The following is an 18015-nucleotide window of genomic DNA, read 5'->3' as shown; positions in this document are numbered from 1 at the left end:
AAAATATCATGACCCTGATTTTAGAATGAATGTGAGAAACACTAGCTGAGATGTGCACGCTTCAACTGTGGCTGACTAGTACTAACACTGGACATGTGTGATCATGGAATAAAATATTTTTAACTGTGGTATTTGTGCCATGAAATTATGAAGATGCCAACCTCAAAATAGGAATGTTGGACAATGGAAAATTGATTCCTGTAAGTCTATCAAATGTCACACATAAGTATGAGCCACCAGAAGCAACAGAAGCATCACCCTAATTAGCAGTGCAAGTGTCGTAAGCCAGAGTATCCTGAAAACAGTACACTGTGCACTTAAGCAACAGCTGCTTGTGACTGCTTGAGCTGACTGCACACAAAAAACTAACACAGTACTCAGAATCCAATTTAAGCATATAAAAAACTGAAAGATAAAACTAATAATTTGCACACCCAAGCGAGTACCAAGGTAACACAAGCAGGTGTGTGTTAGTGTGCTCAGGTCTGAGAAGATTAGCCAAGAATTCCTGTTTCCTAAGCAAAGAATAAATTGCCATGGTCTGAGCGTGTGTGTGCATCTAGGGGTGTGTGTGTGGGGGGTGCACATGCAAGAGAGAGTAGGCAGACATTTGCCCATGAATTTTGCATCTGCCAGTTACTTCCATAGAACATGACTGATTAAAGGGAACTTTCAGTGAATGTGCTCATATGGATGGAAGTCCACAGACATGAACACGCATGCCCGTGTCTGCTCTAAGGATCAGGATCAGGAAATAGAGCAAAGAAAACTTATGATTAGTAAATCATGTCTGTGACACAGAATTATGGAACAGAAATACGGAAAATACAGGTACACGAAAAATATGGAACATACAGGCATCACAAGAAATACGAAACACACAGGTAAAACAAGAAACAGGGCGCATAGAGAATTCAAGAAAATGGTCAGCACTACATGTTAAGCAATGGCTTACTTAAGTCAAAGCCAAAGCATGAAAACCACAACACATGTGAGAATGAGTAATAATTTGAATCTTGTTTTCAGCAGCTGGTTGGAAACAAAGTGATTTCTGCAAATGCATCTTAGGTAACCAATGAATTATCGAGACCATCTGTTTCACCTGTATCCTGTGATCCCAGTTTCAGTGAGTGTTTTAAGCATCAGTAACCACAATCTTGACATCCTCATGTAAGCACTGTAACATTAATCTAATGTACCCACACCAATGTTCAGAAACACTAAGTCAGGATCATATCAGCCATGAAGTAAAACGTAACAGCAAAAGCAGCAGCACCGTGAAGCACACACAAACACAGTGCATAAATATATGGGAGCAGCACAGGGGCAATAGCACAAACAAACATTACAAAAGTTAATTACACAAGTTAATAAATGAAAAGATCCAGGCACAAGTTTTGTAGTCTTTTATTAGTCTCCTCGAAACACACCCAGTGATCATGGGTGGGTGGTCCCCGCTCAGGTGAGAGACCACAGCCAAACTGTAACGGAAACGTAAAACACCTGACTACCATCTGGTGGTTATAAAACACACACTGCAACAGCACCCCAACTACACAAAGTCCAACTCCTCCAGGAAGTCCACAATACAAGTCAATGGCCAACATCATAACAGACGTGCAACTGTCCACGAGGCAGTCCTGAGTAAGAATAGGAACCCAACTAACACCCCTCCATTCACTCACCAGCGGTGATCATCAGTTACTACTGGAATGCCAAGTAGAGCCACAGAAATGTCCATGCACAGACCACAGACTTGAACATACACACATAACTTGCAGGAGTCTACCCAAAGTGTCTGATTTCACTGAAAGTTGACAAAAGGCACAGAGTAAACTGAGAAAAGAAATAAAGGCCTCCCAAGTGTTTGTACTCACAGTGAATGCTCTGACACAAATTGATTATGTGCCTAGAATGGCGTCATGAATGCGCCTTCTCCAGGATCGATGGATGCCCTGAAAACACGGTCCTCCCCAGTTCACTTCCCCTCCCTCACTGGGACTTCCTCTCTGGCCCACTTCTAAGGCAGTAAAAAAGGGAGAAAACTCGCAAAGTCACATATTGAGAGAACCAGTCCATAGACGAATCATCCTTCAGGACGAATGCAGTGGCAGACAATCCAAAACACTTACACTGCTGCAACTACTAACACAGTCTCAGTAGAGGATGAAAGCACACTCGGATAATACATGGAAACAGAGGATGGCATACCACACAAGCAGGGGTGGCAAATTCATACAGGAATGCAACTAGTCTGGACTCCCCAAAAGAAACTCAAGGACTCACTGTGAAAGAAAAAATCCATCAGAAATATTACATATATTTTTGTATACATAGATTGCATATATATATAAAGAGAGACCTATTACATATGTTGACAGTGGTCTTTCAAAGTATGCTTGTCATGGAGCTGCTAAGTCCTGAAAAGCTCTTCAGGGCTCACTGTCATAAAATACAGATGGTGCTTCCCAGGAAGCTCCTTGTGGGAAAATGTGATGAATTTTCAGCGCAAGGACAGCTATGTTACACACAGATGACAGCATGGTATCCCTGAAACTTCCTGTGGCCAAACACAGGAAATAAAGCAATGGTGATCATACCCGGGGGTGAGCTCTGCAGGCTTATACATGCCAGCAAGTGTAGGATAACATTGCCACAGGGAGCTTATGTTTATTGGTTACGCCCATCACAGTCACTCCCATTTGTCAGTAAGGTAAAGGTAAAGGCCCTCCCGTTGATCGTCGATTTGCTCAAGCGGGCCCAGTAACGTCTCCATTGGAGACTTTGTTGTTACTGTGTCTGGCATATCGAATACTCTCGGTAGCTTGCCGGGCTCTCCGAGAGGGGCGGAGGAATCGAACTCGGGTCGGCCATGTTGGCCGCTTGTAAGGCGAACGCCCTACCCGCTATCTGCAAACTCTTCTCTGTGCTCTCCTCCCCAATCGGCTAATCAGCTTTTCTCCCTAATCAGATTCTGTTAGCTTATAAGATCAGATCCTTCTAAGAACACTGAACTTGTAAGTTAAGTCTCAAAGCAATGTCCTTTCTGTATGGACACGGGAAGACAGTTAATGTTATGCTTTTGTAACTTGGGAGTTGATTGACTACAAATAATATTTACTCCTGGGCATCTGCTTTATTGACTTTGTTGCCCTTAGTTCCTGGCACCTCAAAAGCAGGGTCCCAACGAGGGACTGAATGAACTCAGGGCAAGCTGTGAGCTACCCTGGCATCGAAATGGGCCAGGCCAAAGCGCTACGATACTCAACTATAAGTTGAGGGCATGACCATGGACAAATGCTGTCATGATCCAAAAGTAAGTAACAGCAAGACTAGGACCCTGCTGGGGCTAGGAAGGCTAGCCTGGCCTGAGGACTGTAATATATATATTTTGAATATATAGTGAATTTATTGTTATATATTGAATATATTATTATATATTTATTCTTATTATATATTATGATAATATATTATTATATATTATGTAGTTTTTATTTATATACATTTATATATTATATATTATTATTATATATTTATAATGTTATAATTTATTGTTATATATGTTATATATAACAATATTGTATATTGTTATAATTTATTATTATATATTGTTATAATTTATTATATATTAATAATTCAATATTATATATTGAATATATATTACAGAATATATCATGAGATGTCCTCAGGAAGAACCAAACCTTAAGTTTATATCTCTTACTGTGCTCCTCCAGAATGACATTGCTTGAAATATTGAAAGTAGATTTACTACAACTATTTAAGTGGATTACTGAGGAAAGAACACATCCTTGTTGGGATCCCACCCTTAAGTGGATCTCCTAGTCATCTGGAGTCATCATTTTAGATGAGATTTTATCCTTGAGTTAATCTCCTGGAGGAGTGGCCTTACCTCTCTCTGTTGATTTGTTAATGTTCAACCCACATTTGTGTCACCACCCTATGTGATTGCTATATAAACTAAGACTGTAAGATCGGAGGGGGCTCGGGCTCCAGGGGGGCAGAGTCAGAGATGAGAGGGGCTCGGGTTTGAGAGAGAGAGAGAGGGAGAGCAGCGGAAGGGGAGTGAAGATTGTAATAAACTACAATTGTTACCGACCAGCCTGACCCTCGTTCCTTCCTTCACCTACCTATCACTGTAGGCCTCCCTGGGGTGGGGGAAGCAGCCAGAGACCACTGAATGTGGGTGGCAAGAGAGAGAGAGCACTGTCGGCCTTTTGAAAACACATAAGCAAGTACACGTGCAAGAGTGAGTGAAACTCCAAGGGTGAGTGTGTTCTGGGGATTTGTTACTCAGGGTAATAATCAGCCAAAATACTTCCAAAGACGGGGAGTACCTTCCAGTCCTTTGACAAGACTAAGGTATGTTGCCAGAAGGTTTTAAGAATGTTGAAACCAGAAGGAGGAAAATCAGAGAATTAAAGTTTGCAGTGACATAGGGTTTCTGCACATAGCAGAAACACCACTGTCACAGCAGAAACGCACACAGCTAAAGTGCGGGGCTACTGCTTTAAACGGAAATACAATCTGAACAACTGCGAGTCATGAGGTGAACTTCACGATAAAAGGACGCTGCAACGGTTAAAAGTGTACAGTAATAGTACGTCACAGCAGCAGACTGGACCACTCGGTGGCTTTATATGCAAATAAAGAGTTGAGCAAGACAATGGATACTACAAAAGGACCGTAGGTCATACCCATCATTTCCCAACAGCAACCTGAGTATCATGACAATTTCAAAGTCAGTGAATGACACACACTGGTAACAGTGCCTGGTTCTCTCAAGCTCATTGTGCCCCACCAAAAAACACCTGAAATAAGATCATACAGCAATAGAATATGCAAAGCAAACGCAACAGGCAAAGCAATAATGGCAATGCTGCTTAAGGAAGTGCAGACAGGTCCTCTACCTCCTATCACTTCACTAGGAGTCTAAAGAGCTCGACAAGGGGCAGAACTCAACTGTGGGCAAAGAGCTGTACGTGGCTATTCACAGCATCAATGATCAAAGGTGAGTGAACGCAAGACCCTGGGCAGGCAGAGAAAGTGGGATCTACAGAATCTGCACTACAACTCACTCAGCAATGTGAGAATTACACGGAAGTTCTACAGGACAAGAGGAAAAACTGTTAACAAAATCAAAAGGAAAATAAATCCATTTACTCTAGCATGGTTTTGTACTCAAAGCACACCAGCCCTCAGGGGTAACACCTGGATCTGGGCTTGGGATTGTGAAGTCAGTGGCAGGGATGAAGTCCCAACCTCCCAAAAGCTGCAGTGTGTGCTGCCTGGACTCTCACTCATTTAAAATCAAGGGTAAAAATGCAAAGAAGAAAACACTTCAGCAAGGGGGCACAGCCCTTGCACATCCAAGATCCAGAGCAAAGTCTCTGGCACGTAGGTCCCAACCACAGCAAGGTCATGTGCAAGCCTGGGGGTTCCTGACCTTCCCACTCTGTGCTTCCAGTGGCCAAGAGTGCCCTGGGGCTACCATGGGCCCATCTGCGGCACCTGGAGGGAAGCAGAGGTCCCACACTCCTGCCTTAGGAGGCATTTCTGGACCATACCCCAGGTGGTCAATGCCTGACCCTGTGCATATGCTCGGAATTGAATCCCAGTGCTATTCAGAGGACATGTATAAAGGATGAAACTGGGTGATCTGGAGGCCTATGAGACAACCAGCACCCCGTAATGTGTAGGTCTGGTCCCAGAGTACCAGGACTTTAGGGGAAAAAAACTAGAGCCCGGCAACTGTTACGCCCTATTGATGCAAATGGTGGATTTCTTAAAATCTAATCTCTTATCATGGTCTATAGTGATGTCAATGAACAGCCCAGGAAACAGCTGTAGGATGTAAATGAACACACACAGAAGACATGCAGCAAGGTTCTGTACACAACACAGATTTCGCTGTATAAAGAGACACTTCATTCCTGAATCATACTTAGCCAGTGTAAAAACTAGAAAAGATTAACCATAGTTGAAGGGGACAAAACTTGTCCACGTGATGTGAAAATGAGCATGTGACACACCTGCGTTGTGTGTGATCGGCGATGACTGACCTGCACAGCGCCTCCACTCAGGCACTCTGGAACAGGAAGCTGACAGTGTTGCGGCAGGAGCAGCCATGTGGGTCTCTGGTGGGACATGATGAGCACCAAGCCACGCATGCATGCCAGGGTTCTGGAGGCTGCCAGGAAAACCTAGGAAACAGGCCTGTAATGGTGGCTGAAAACCCACGGATGGATATGGTCAGGACACACGTGTGTGTAAGGGCTAGAGTGATGTCTGCAAGTGGTCACTGGCATGATGCCCAGCACACTCCATCTCTCTGGATTTCTCCTGGAGCCCTCTTGGGGGGGGGTGGTCACCCAGTGCTCTCAGACCTGGATGCTCCTATGACTGAATTGATCGCTGTGCAGAGGCAGAGCGATGTATGAGGACATGGGACATGCCACCCTGCACCTGACAGTGAGCGCGAGCCACTGTCTCAGATGGGGGGAGCGAACCTGCAATGCTACAGTCCCTGGCCTGCCACATGCTAAGCCTGTTGCTTCCCACTGACCCTCACTGCAATGCCTTCGATTGGTTGCAACTGTGAATTAAATGAGAATGGACGCAGTCTGGGAAGGAGTGCTCCCTTCTGCAGTCCACGGTCTTTCAGAGCTGCTCCCCTGAGACCCGTAGGCTAGGGCAGGGCAGTGACGGTCTCAGGGTCACCCTGGTCACCACGCCAAAGGGGAGTGAGAGGCCAGCAGGAGTCCTACCTGGAAGCCCAGGCGCTCCGGCCTCATCCTCTGGAGCCCGTCCACAGCTCCCAGTGGACCCTAGTGAAGAAGCACGCACCGAGTCAGGTGAGGCCCGTGTCTGGGGCACGCAAGGACATCCCTGGCCCTGGGAGGGAAGCTGGGGACGCCGGAGGTGAGAAGTGTGAGCTGCAGAGGGGACCGGGGTGGGGGGGGGGATGCTCGGATCTCGGGGCTGGCATCCAACCATCAACAACAACAACTCACTGTGATCCAATGCAAAAGGTAAAAATGAAAAGCAAAAAAAGAGCTCGATTTAAAACGATGAAAGGCAGGGGCAGTTCCGGGCAGTGGCAAGGTGGACCGGGCCTCCCTGGGCGCTGAACCGGGTGGGGGCGGGTGTGCGGGGACCCTGCCCCAGCCCTGAGCCTGGCGCCCGCCTGGCCTAGCCACGACCCGTCGGTCCCCGAGGGCCAGGCCCAGCCACGACCTGCCCGCCCCCGAGGATCAGGCACCCTCCACACACACTGACCCGAGGGGCGCTGGACAGACCCACGGGGCGGGGCCTCCCGGGGCAGCCTCGGGCAACCCGCAGGTGTGCGGCTCTTTGCTCCATTTGCTCTTTGCGCAGAGACTCCACCCTGAGCGCCCCAGGCAGCTCCCGGGGAGGCCACGCCCACCCGCAGCTCAGAGGTGAGGCCACGCCCCCAGGAGGAGCACGGGTGAGGCCACGCCCCCAGGCGGCTCAAGGGCGAGGCCATGCCCCCAAGCAGCTCAAGGGTGAGGCCACACCCACACGAGGCTTACGGGGCCACGCCCCCACGAGGAGGCTCATGGGGGACCACGCCCCTAGGCAGCTCACGGGGAGGCCACGCCCCCAGGAGGAGCAGGGTGTGGCCACGCCCCCAGGCGGCTCAAGGGCGAGGCCATGCCCCCAAGCAGCTCAAGGGTGAGGCCACACCCACACGAGGCTTACGGTGGCCACGCCCCCACGAGGAGGCTCATGGGGGACCACGCCCCTAGGCAGCTCACGGGGAGGCCACGCCCCCAGGAGGAGCACGGGTGAGGCCACGCCCCCAGCGCTTCAGAGGTGAGGCCGGCCATGCCCCCAGGCTGCCGGGGTCACACCCGCACGAGGCTCACGGGGGCCACGCCCCCACGATGCGCCCAGGTGAGGCCACGCCCACTGGCGTCTCAACGATGCGGCCACGCCCCCACGCCCCCAGGCCCCCAGGCGGGGGCGGTGGGGGGGAACAGGGCCCACCCGCTGGAGGCACCCTGGTCTCTACGCCCCCAGGCCCTTGCAATGGAGACCCCGTGGGCGGGGCTGAGCCTGCCACGTGGGTGACCCAGTTGGGGTGCCAGACGCCCCCTCGGTCCCCAGGCACCGCCGGGGGAGGGGGGGAAGATTCGGAGTGGAAGCAGGCCTACACCTCAACTTGCCAATAGAATAAAGGGGGTGGGCAGAGGGGCTCTCGGACCCCCGTTACACCCCCGCCTCGCTGTCCGTCCCCCGGGCCCTTCCCCCAGTCTCCCAGCGCCTGCGCGCGACCCCCGTGCTCTGGGCCTGTCGCTGGGAGCTCCCCCACTGCACCGAGAGTCTCCGAGCCCCCAGCCGCAGCCACAGTGCCCCCCTGCACCCCTCTCCTTATTGCTGCCCTGGCGCCGGAGTCCGGCCTGACCCGAACCTCCACCGGGCCGAGCTGGCCCCGAGCCACCTGCCCATGCCAGGCCCTGGGGACGCAGAGCCCTACCTGGTGCTGGAAATTCCGAGAGAGCGAGGAAGTCCAAGAGCCGGGAGGAAAAAAGAAGTGGGCCTGCAGGCTGTCTTTTTTCTGCTCTGGCTGCCGCCCCCACAGCCCTCCCAGTCCCACTCTGATTGGCCACGTGTTCCCTGGGCGAGGTTTCCATGGACACACCTGGACACACCTGGCCCACATTAGGGAGCTCTCACTGCCCCCGCCCCCGGCCTTGGCAACGATCCTAGCAACGGACTTGCTCGGTTTCAAGATACAGTCGTCCTATGTGTGTCATTCTGCTAACCGCGTTGCACCGCCCCCCCCCGCCCCCTTTTTTAACAGTGTGGTAAAGGTTCTATGTTAGTACACATCAAATTGTGTTCATTTTTAAGTGCTTCATACTATTCTATGATTTGGCGATCACAAAATGAATGTGGTTATATTCCTATTTATACGTACGTAGATTGCTTTCACATTAAACTTAAAATTATTTTCTAATTTAAACTTCTTACTGTAAGGATTTCTTGTACAAGATTTGGACCAGGGTTTCTCGAAGATACATCAAAATGTATGAGTGGTTATCATTTCAATAGATGAGTTTTGAGAACTCTTCTTTCAAGAAAATGGCACAAAATGAGTCAAAGTAGTTGTTCTAGTTCTTAACTGCAAACCATCTGGTTCCATTCTCAGGTAATCAACCTCACTATAGTTCAGTTTTCCCAGTTAAGTTGTAGAAAAGCTGAATTTGATGATCTCTTGGTCCCTTTGGATCTAAATTTTTTTTTTAAAAGTGTACTAACTTTTCAATGAAAAAAATATTCACCTTAGGTTTTAAAAAGCAAAGGGATTACTTGCTGGCTAATAATATGCATTTACAAATCGCCGAGTATCTGCAATTATTTTATGTATAATAACTGCTGATTATTTAGAACTAAGCAAAGAAAGAGTAAAACATGATCGCTGCCCTTAAATAACTCTCTGTTTTTTAAAGTGTGTTAATTAACTCTTTACTATGGAAGATTTCTGCTATAATTGAGCCTTACGGTTTCCCTATCCTCTAGTACACAGATTGTGTTAAGTAAATTATGTGGTTTTAGTTTGCATTGCCTTTGAACACCCCTTTTATGGAAATTCTGTCCACCTTATCTGTTTAATACCTTTCATCTGTCTTAAGTCCGCTAATGTGTTATCTATTTTGTGAACCTTATAAAATTTCACCTCCTCCCTTTTCTTTATTCAAAAAAACTAATTTTGCCGAGTCTAGCAAGAGTAAGGAAGTTTCTGGGCTAGGTAGATTCAGCACTGAGAAAAAAAATTCCTCCTGTCAGTGTGCAGTACATTACATATGGATAAGAATTTCAAAGAGTGAGGCTGGAGTGATAGCACAGCAGGTTGGGTGTTTTCCTTGCATATGGTTGACTCCGGTTTGATTCCCAGCATCCCATATGGTTCCCTGAGCACTGTCAGGAGTAGTTCCTGAGTGCACGAGCCAGGAGCAACCCCTGTGCAACACCGGGTGTGACCCAAAAAAGCAAAAAATAAAGAAAAAGAATTTCAAAGAGTAAATAGAAAAAGGACTCCAAGGGAGGAGTGTTGAAGAGGAGGAATGGGTGCTCTTTTATCAACTGGTCCAAGAAAAACTTACTGATGAAGAAGTTGAGTAGAAATCTGAATGGAAAGCTGTACGACCCTTGGCTTTCTGGGTGAAGTACTATCAGGTCATTGAGAATAGAAAATGCAGGGCTGGGTCTGAAGAGAGAGTACATCGGGTAAGGAACTTGCCTTGCACATGACCAGCCCAGGTTCTATCATCAGCATCCTATATGGTCCCCTGAGCACTGCGAGGGGTGGTTCCTGAGTGCAGAGGCAGGCGTACCCCCAGAGCATCACAAGATGTGGCCCCAAAACAAACAACAAAAGCAGGACTCTATGACAGAGCATACTTGGCATCCTTGAGGAATCTAAAACATAAATAGAGTGGAATGAACGGAGGGAAAGGATAAAGATAAAGTCGGAATTTCTGGCGAGATGGTGGAGGTAGTACAGTACAAATCATTTCCTCCTAGTTTCTGAGCTGCTAATCTGGCATGAATTTTTCACATCACATAGTCATTGGGTGACCTATCTGCATACATACCTGAAAAACTGTTTATGAGACCCAGGCTTCCCTTAAACAAGAGGTGCTTGTTTACATGAGTTGATGAACGTTGGTGGTTTCATGGGAGAACCAACTGCCATTTGCTGAGGATTGTCTTTCTCTTTCCAGTGCCTAAAATGAGCTTGCTTCCAAGGCATTACTTAAATGAAATGAAGAACTGAAGAATAATAATTGATGCAGGACTGGAGCAATAGTACAGCGGGTAGGGCCTTTGCCTTGCATGTAGCCAAGCTGGGTTCAATCTCTGGCATCCCATATGGTCCCCTGAGCACTGCCAGGACTAATTCCTGAGTGCAGAGCCAGGAATAACCCCTGAGCACTGCCAGGTGTGACACCCCCCAAAATAATAATTGGTGCAACAAAACTGCCCCCACCATGGAGGTAACATTTGAACTCAGCTTTTAAAATGAAGACATCCATGAGAAGAGAAGCCCATAAATAACTAATAACCACTCTTAAAAGGCCTCGTCTCCAAACTGAGCTGTGACTGGATAGGAAAGGTATGACTAGATAGTGAAGCTGATAACTAGATAGTAAAGATACCTTTATTTCCTAATTCACCCAGGGATATGTCAAAGATATAAATGGGAGATATTATACAGTATATGTGCTGCCAAAGCGAGCACAAATATAAATATAAGCGAGCATAAATATAAAAGTATAACCTCAAAGCTGGTGATGTGGCTTAATGGTAAACTATAATATACCTTGCATGCAAAAGATCTGGGTTCAGTTCCTTGCACCAAAATTCATATACCCACATAGACGTGTGTGTGTAGAGTATTGAATGTATTACTGTATTTTTCCCTTATTATAGGTTAAGTTTCAGTTGGTTCTTCACAAAGCAAATGACAAATCATCAGTTGAAATTAACTCTATAAAATACTAAAAGGGAGTGCTTATTAGATGATACATAGAAAATAATTTCCTAGACTTATTTTAATGGTAAAAATTAAATGAAATAGCCATTCTTTGCCTTTAGTAGACAGCAAGTATCCATAAATGTGATAGATACAAGTAAATGTGGTTTGAATGAATAGGGAGTAGTTAAAATCACATTTTTATCAGGTAAATCTATTCACCTTATGTGTATAATCTTAGCAGGAGTTCGCCTGACTCTGCCATAATAACCACTGAGAGCTTGAAATAACTGTTCTCTAGATTCTCTACTCTTTGCTGTCCATCATGTGAGATTTTTTAAAAAGTTTCCACTCAGCTATTTTTGAAAGTCTCAGAACTTTATTGTTTTTCTGGTTCATTACCGCAAGTGTTCAAAGGGTAATCATGGTTCAGTGGTCAGCAGTCAATGATCATTCCTCTCAGTGCTCAGGGGACCATGCTATATTGGGATGTAACCCAGGCCTCCTGCTTTCAAACCATGTGCTCATATTTAGAGCTGTGTCTCTACCCTCAACCTTTTAAGTCATTTTTGTGGGGCTGGAGTGGTAGTACACCGGGTAGGGCATTGGCACGCAGCTGACCTGAATTGGATCTCCAACATCCTATATGGTCTCCCGAGAACCACCAAGAGTAACCGCTCAGCATTTCCAGATGTGACCCCAAATGTCAAATAAATAAATAAATAAATAATTGATATTATAAATTAATAACAGAGGATCCAGTGGCTTTCAATTTCTCTATCAGACTATTCTTTGAACTCAGAACAAGCCACTCATTGGATGCTTTCGCTGATAGCTCTCTTGGAAATAGGTCAAATTTATGCTCAAGCCAAAATGTGTGCATTCCTTCCAAAACCTGCCCTTTCCTACTCCCATCCAACCATTTGTTCTAGTGAAAATGTATCCACCCCGAAACCTATCTTTTTGAGTGGGTCGAGTAAAAGGACCTTTTAGCAACAGGCCTACAGATAGGAAGATACTGTACCTGTGGCCTAAAAGCAACAACCTTGTCTGCATGTGCACAAGAAGGAGTTTATAGGAAAAGAACAAGGATCAGCCTTGTTCAAGGTGAATGGCTTAACCTCTGCACTATTTCTCTGGTTATTTTAGATTCTCTTGAAGGTAAGGCTGTGGCTTATTTTTCTTTGTACCTTTATTTTTCTTTGTACTTTTGTCCAATATGGAACCTGAAATGTTTTATATATTGATTAAATTTTGGTTGAATATATAAGTTATTATATATTGGATTGAATGATATGGATTGAATATTTATTTAACACAGTTACTGAGCACCTGTCACATCTTAGTGTTGGGGATCCCAGCTCTCTGGCACACTAGAACAAATACATTATTTTATTATTTTTGGTTTGGGGTCACACTTGGCAGTGCTCAGGGGTTACTCGTAGCTCTGTGCTCAGGAAGTACTCCTGGTGTGCTCAGGAGTCCGTACGGGCTGCCAGAGATAGAACCTGGGTCGGTTGCATGAAAGCCAAAGGCCCTCCCCACTGTACTATCACTCCAAACCCCTAGAACAAATATGTTAAAGAAAACACGTATGTTCAAATTTAGTCAAAGATATTCCAATTATTAGCAGATATACCAACTGATGTTTGTCTGTTAAGGGGATCAGCGGGACGATAGGGTAATGGAATGATGGTGCTGAGTTAGAAAATTCTCACATGGAAGATGTCATTGAAATCAATAATGTTTGAATGGTTAGGAAGATGACAAAAGTGAAAAAAGTGTAAACTCGACCTGTCGGTTCGTTATGTAGGTATGCAACCAAGTTAACAGTGCTCTCTATGACAATAAGCTACACATTAGAAGACATGACATGGTGGTTGTTTTTATGTTCTGTAGTGGCTCTGAGTTCAGATGAATAAAGTGATTACTTTTATTATTTTTTAATTTATTTTGTCATTGAACATAATGTTAGACATGGGTTTCCTATAGGTGATGAACCTGAGGTCTGTTCCTTTATGACTGACTTGTTGAGAGTTTTTAGGTTTTTAATTTATTTATTAAATCGCCACGAGATAGTGACACCTTTAATGTTAGAGCTTCAGTCACACAATGATCGAAAACCAATTCCTACACCAGTGTAGCTTTTCCACCACCAGTGTCGCCAATATGTCTCCCGCCACCCCCACTCCACCACACCCCTGCCTCTATGGCAGGTAGTTTCCTTCTTACTTTCTCTCTCTACTTTGGGATATGATGATTTACAATACAATTCCTGAGAGGCCATTATGTTTGGTCCTTGGTCAACTTTTGGCTCACATCGCCTACCCCAAGCGATCCTCCAACCATCACTGACTTGGTGGTCCCTTCTCTATTCCAGCTGCCTTCTCCCAGAGCACTTGAGGCAGGCTTCCAACGACGGACCAATCCCCCTGGCCCTTGTGTGTACTCTCAGTAGCTTGCCAGGCTCTCCGAGAGGGGCGGAGGAATTGAACTCGTGTCGGCCGTGTCGGCCATGTGCAAGGCAAATGCCCTACCTGCTGTGCTATCGAGCACGGCAATAGTGATATTTGTTAATCCTATTTGCAGTGCTGCTTTGTGAATAAAAATCATTTCAACTTATAGATCCCAACATATTAGTTGAGTATTGTATTTATCATTGGAAGGAAATAGATTTGCAGGATCAGAAGTTGTTCTTTACTTACTGAAAAGGGGGAAAGCATAAGCATTGAGGAGAAGACCAGCTGGGCCTGAATTGTATCAATATTTCTATCAACGTCTAAGTCCACCATCTTTTTTGTCTGTTTTTTGTTTGGGGCCATAACTGGCTATGCACTCAGGGTTCACTGCTGACAGGCTGAGGTGTCCATCAAGGGTGCCAGGGATCAAACCTGGGTGAGCCACGGGCAAGCATTTGCCCTACTTGATGTACTATCGCTCCAGCCGCTAAGTCTCCCAGGTTTTGTTTTCTGAATTGTCCAAGGGAAAGTTGTGTTGTGGGTAGTTCTGTTCACTGTTGGAATGATAATCTTCCAAACAATGATCAAGTTAGGGCTAGAGCAATAGTATAGCAGGAAGGGAATTTGCCTCGCACATGGCCAACCCAAGTTCGATTCGCAGCATCTCCTATGGTCCCCTGAGCACCACCAGGAATAATTTGGAGTGCAGAGCCAGGAGTAGCTCCTGAGCAGCACCAGGTGTGACCCCAAAAGTCAAAATAATAATAATAACGGGAAAATAATTGTAAAAAACCCCAATGATGAATTTGGGAGTGAGAACTCAGGTTCATTCTTTAAAAAGCACTGAACATTGCTATTTGTCTTGAATTTTGGGTTGAGTTCATTTAATGAACTTGTTTATTATTTTTAATATGCTTTTTTGGGCAGTCTCCGAAACTCAGGACCTACTCCCAGCCCATTACTTTAGATTTCACTCCTGGTGATAATATGAGGGTTGGAGTACTGGGGATTGAATCCAGAATTACCTCATACTTGAGCAGAGGAAACCTATACTATGTCTCTCTGACCCTCATTTGTTGTAAAAGTGTTAATACATACATGTAAAATATCTAAATAGTCACCGTACATAGAAAACATTCTTTAAATTCTTCTGTTATTGGAAACTGTTACCATTTCTCAATTTATTTTTTCTTTCATCGGGGAAGAACTTCAGGGAGTCTGTAACCGTAAGTTCAGTGTTCTAGATCTCTTGGGTACAGGGTGAACCCAATAATAGTTACCACGTGAAGAGAAGATTCCAGAAGAGGGAAGACCTACTCATCAGATTTCTACACTCTTCTGGACCTTCTGTTGTCATTAGCACAAAAAAAGTGCTACCCTAAAAATTTAGAATTGTGTCCTGGGTTGCTATTGGCCTGACGTCTCTAGGCTGCTCACTTATTCATTAAATATGTGTTGATGCAAAGCATGATTGGTGCTGAAAATACAGTAGTAACCAGAGTAGGCTCAGTGTCACAGCATATGGAATATTCAGTCCAGAGCAGAAGTTGACTGGGTGCGTGGGTGCCTGAAACACGAAGTTCATGTGATTGATCTGTGCAACAGAAACTTAACAACATATGTCATTTACTTATTTAATGAGTAAATGAGTAATTACTTATTTAATTAAGGGCCACACTCAGGGTCCAGGAGCACCACCCTCTGGAAGACTACATAGTGTTGGGTAATCAAACGCACTGATGTGAATAATGCTGGGCACGTACTCTACCTCATGAGCCATCTTCCCAGCCCTGTCTATTATTTGAGAGAGAGGTTAAGCCACACCTGGCAGTGCTCCGCCTGGCTCTGTGCTCAGAGATCCCTCCTGGCATATGTGGCATGAGGGAGTTGAACCGGGTTGGGCCATGTGCAAGGCAAGTTTCTTAACTCCTGCTCTTTCCATCCCCACCTGCATGTTAGTTTTGATTGAAGGAGCGTTATAAACATGAAGCCAAATTTCTTTTCCTCCTTTTCTTCAAGAAAAAAAAACAAAAAAAGATAACTTTTGTAACGTGGTTACCATAGTGTTAGCGCTTTTTAATTCTGAACAAGGTTACTGCACCTTGACTATCCCCAAAGTGCCAAAAAGCCTCCACCACTGGCCTTGTGTGCCTTTGGGTCCTTCTGTCACTTCTACTTTGGCTCTGTTTCTGCCTTACAACCCCCTCCCCCTGCTGCTTGCCGTTCTTACTTTAGAAATCGAAAGCCAAAGATTTGTTATCACTTGATATTGTCTGATCCCTGGTTTTGTTTCTCTACAGATCACAGTTACTGACCCAGACTGCAAGGGGCCTTCCCCAGATCGTCACTGTAAATTTATGTCTTCTTGTCTGCTTAAATAGGAGCAGTGGGACCTCATGGAGACAACTTGGTAGAAAAGATTCTATCAGAGCTCCCGCAGTTTCCCGGCCACACGAGTGATGGGATGGTCAGCATAGCTGGGCTTACGGCCCTCCAGGCTGAAGACAAGAATCATAACATGGTCACACCGGGCTGTCTGGCACAATCCCAGTGAGTTATCTTCCCCTCATCCTCCTCACTGTTCCTTTTCTTTTTCTCTCCGAGGCTAAGCTTTCCTCTAGAAATGAAACATCAGCCTGCTGGAGAAATTTGATGGATTTCATGTCGGAAAAAAAAGTCACATTTTCTTAACTTTGAAAGAACCATATCCTTTAGCCAACACTGAGCCACAAAGCATGGGGTTTTGCAGCGGTATCATTTAGATGTAATAGAAGCTTGTTCCCAGGGTGAGTCAAGTTAGTATATAAATCTCCATTTCATAGACAATTTCATATGGGACTGAAGATAGGCTTTCCCTTTCCCCAATGGGCGTTCCTACCCGGCCAAACAACAGCCTACGCAGCTGTGAGATGCTGCCGTCTCTTATCTGCACGTGATACGCTCTGGGGCAGCAGTGGCCAAGTTTCGATCTGTGTGTGTATTTCTTCTCATGGTTAGACAAATAACAGCAAGATGATGGTGTGCTTTCTGTCATGCAGTTTCTAACATAAAAGAACATTTCTCGGCAAGGTTGACAATGAAAAGGTACAGTACTGATCGTCTCCACTTTGTTCTTCAACAATTCCTAGGAGGGGAAAAAATTAATTGGGAGGGGAAAAATATATCTCAGAATATCTGTTTCTCATCTCCATGTTTTTTTAATTTTTGAACAAGACAAGACCTCTGGCGTGATCATGTCAGTGCTTCACAGTAACAGATGCAGTGGGAATTTCCTAAGATGATTGGAATTAGATTTTTCCTCTTAACTTTGTGTTCGTATTTTAAAACTTATTTCCAAAACTCACAGGAAAACAGAATTTTCAACTCTTGAAATTTACAAGGTAGTTTTCTTTTGATTGTTGTTGTTCTGTGTTTGTTTTTTGTGGGGAGAGAGATATTTATTGAATACCAGGTATGTGGGGAAAAAGACAAACTTCTGTCCCCAGTCTTTTTTTGTTTTTATGTATAATATATATAGATACTTACATATATATGTTTATTTATATATATGTCTATATATATTTTTGCTCGATTTGCTCGAGCGGGCCCAGTAACGTCTCCATTGGAGATTTTGTTGTTACTGTGTTTGGCATATCAAATACATCACGGGTGTATATATATATATATATTTGGTCATACTGCAACTTGAGCTTGAGACACACATACCAGCTAAGTGTTCTGCCACTGGGTCACATCCCTGGCACCTTTGTGCGCATGATAAAGAGCACCGGCCATGTGCTCACCGTGGCGGCACTTATTCCAAAACATACACCTCAGAAAATGTACCGAGAAATAGCTGTGAATAGAAATACTTTTTGCTCGTTAGTGATCCCTTAAAGTGTTAATTATTATTATCTTTATTGAATCACTATGAATTATAGTTACAAAGTTATTCAGTATTAAAGTTTCAGGTTTACAATTTTCCAATTCCAACACCAGCCCCTTCTCCAGGTTCTTCTTCCCTCCTCCAGAGTCCCCAGTGTCCTTCCCACTTGT

General features: G+C 45.1%; 1 protein-coding gene across 1 annotated transcript in view; it reads left to right on the top strand.

Moving 5' to 3' along the window:
• The first annotated feature begins 6071 nt into the window (after window positions 1-6071).
• LOC130038615 (vacuolar protein sorting-associated protein 33A-like) overlaps window positions 6072-18015 on the top strand; it is a 140444-nt gene continuing 128500 nt past the window's right edge. The window contains 2 exon segments of the mRNA XM_056130442.1: window positions 6072-6147; window positions 8295-8521. Coding sequence (XP_055986417.1) covers window positions 6072-6147; window positions 8295-8521 — 303 coding nt within the window.

This window comes from Sorex fumeus, unplaced genomic scaffold, assembly GCF_029834395.1.
Source record: "Sorex fumeus unplaced genomic scaffold, SorFum_2.1 ptg000078l, whole genome shotgun sequence".
Lineage (NCBI taxonomy): Eukaryota > Metazoa > Chordata > Mammalia > Eulipotyphla > Soricidae > Sorex > Sorex fumeus.
The sequence above is the reverse complement of the archived record's forward strand: the minus strand, read 5'-3'. Positions and strand labels throughout refer to the sequence as shown.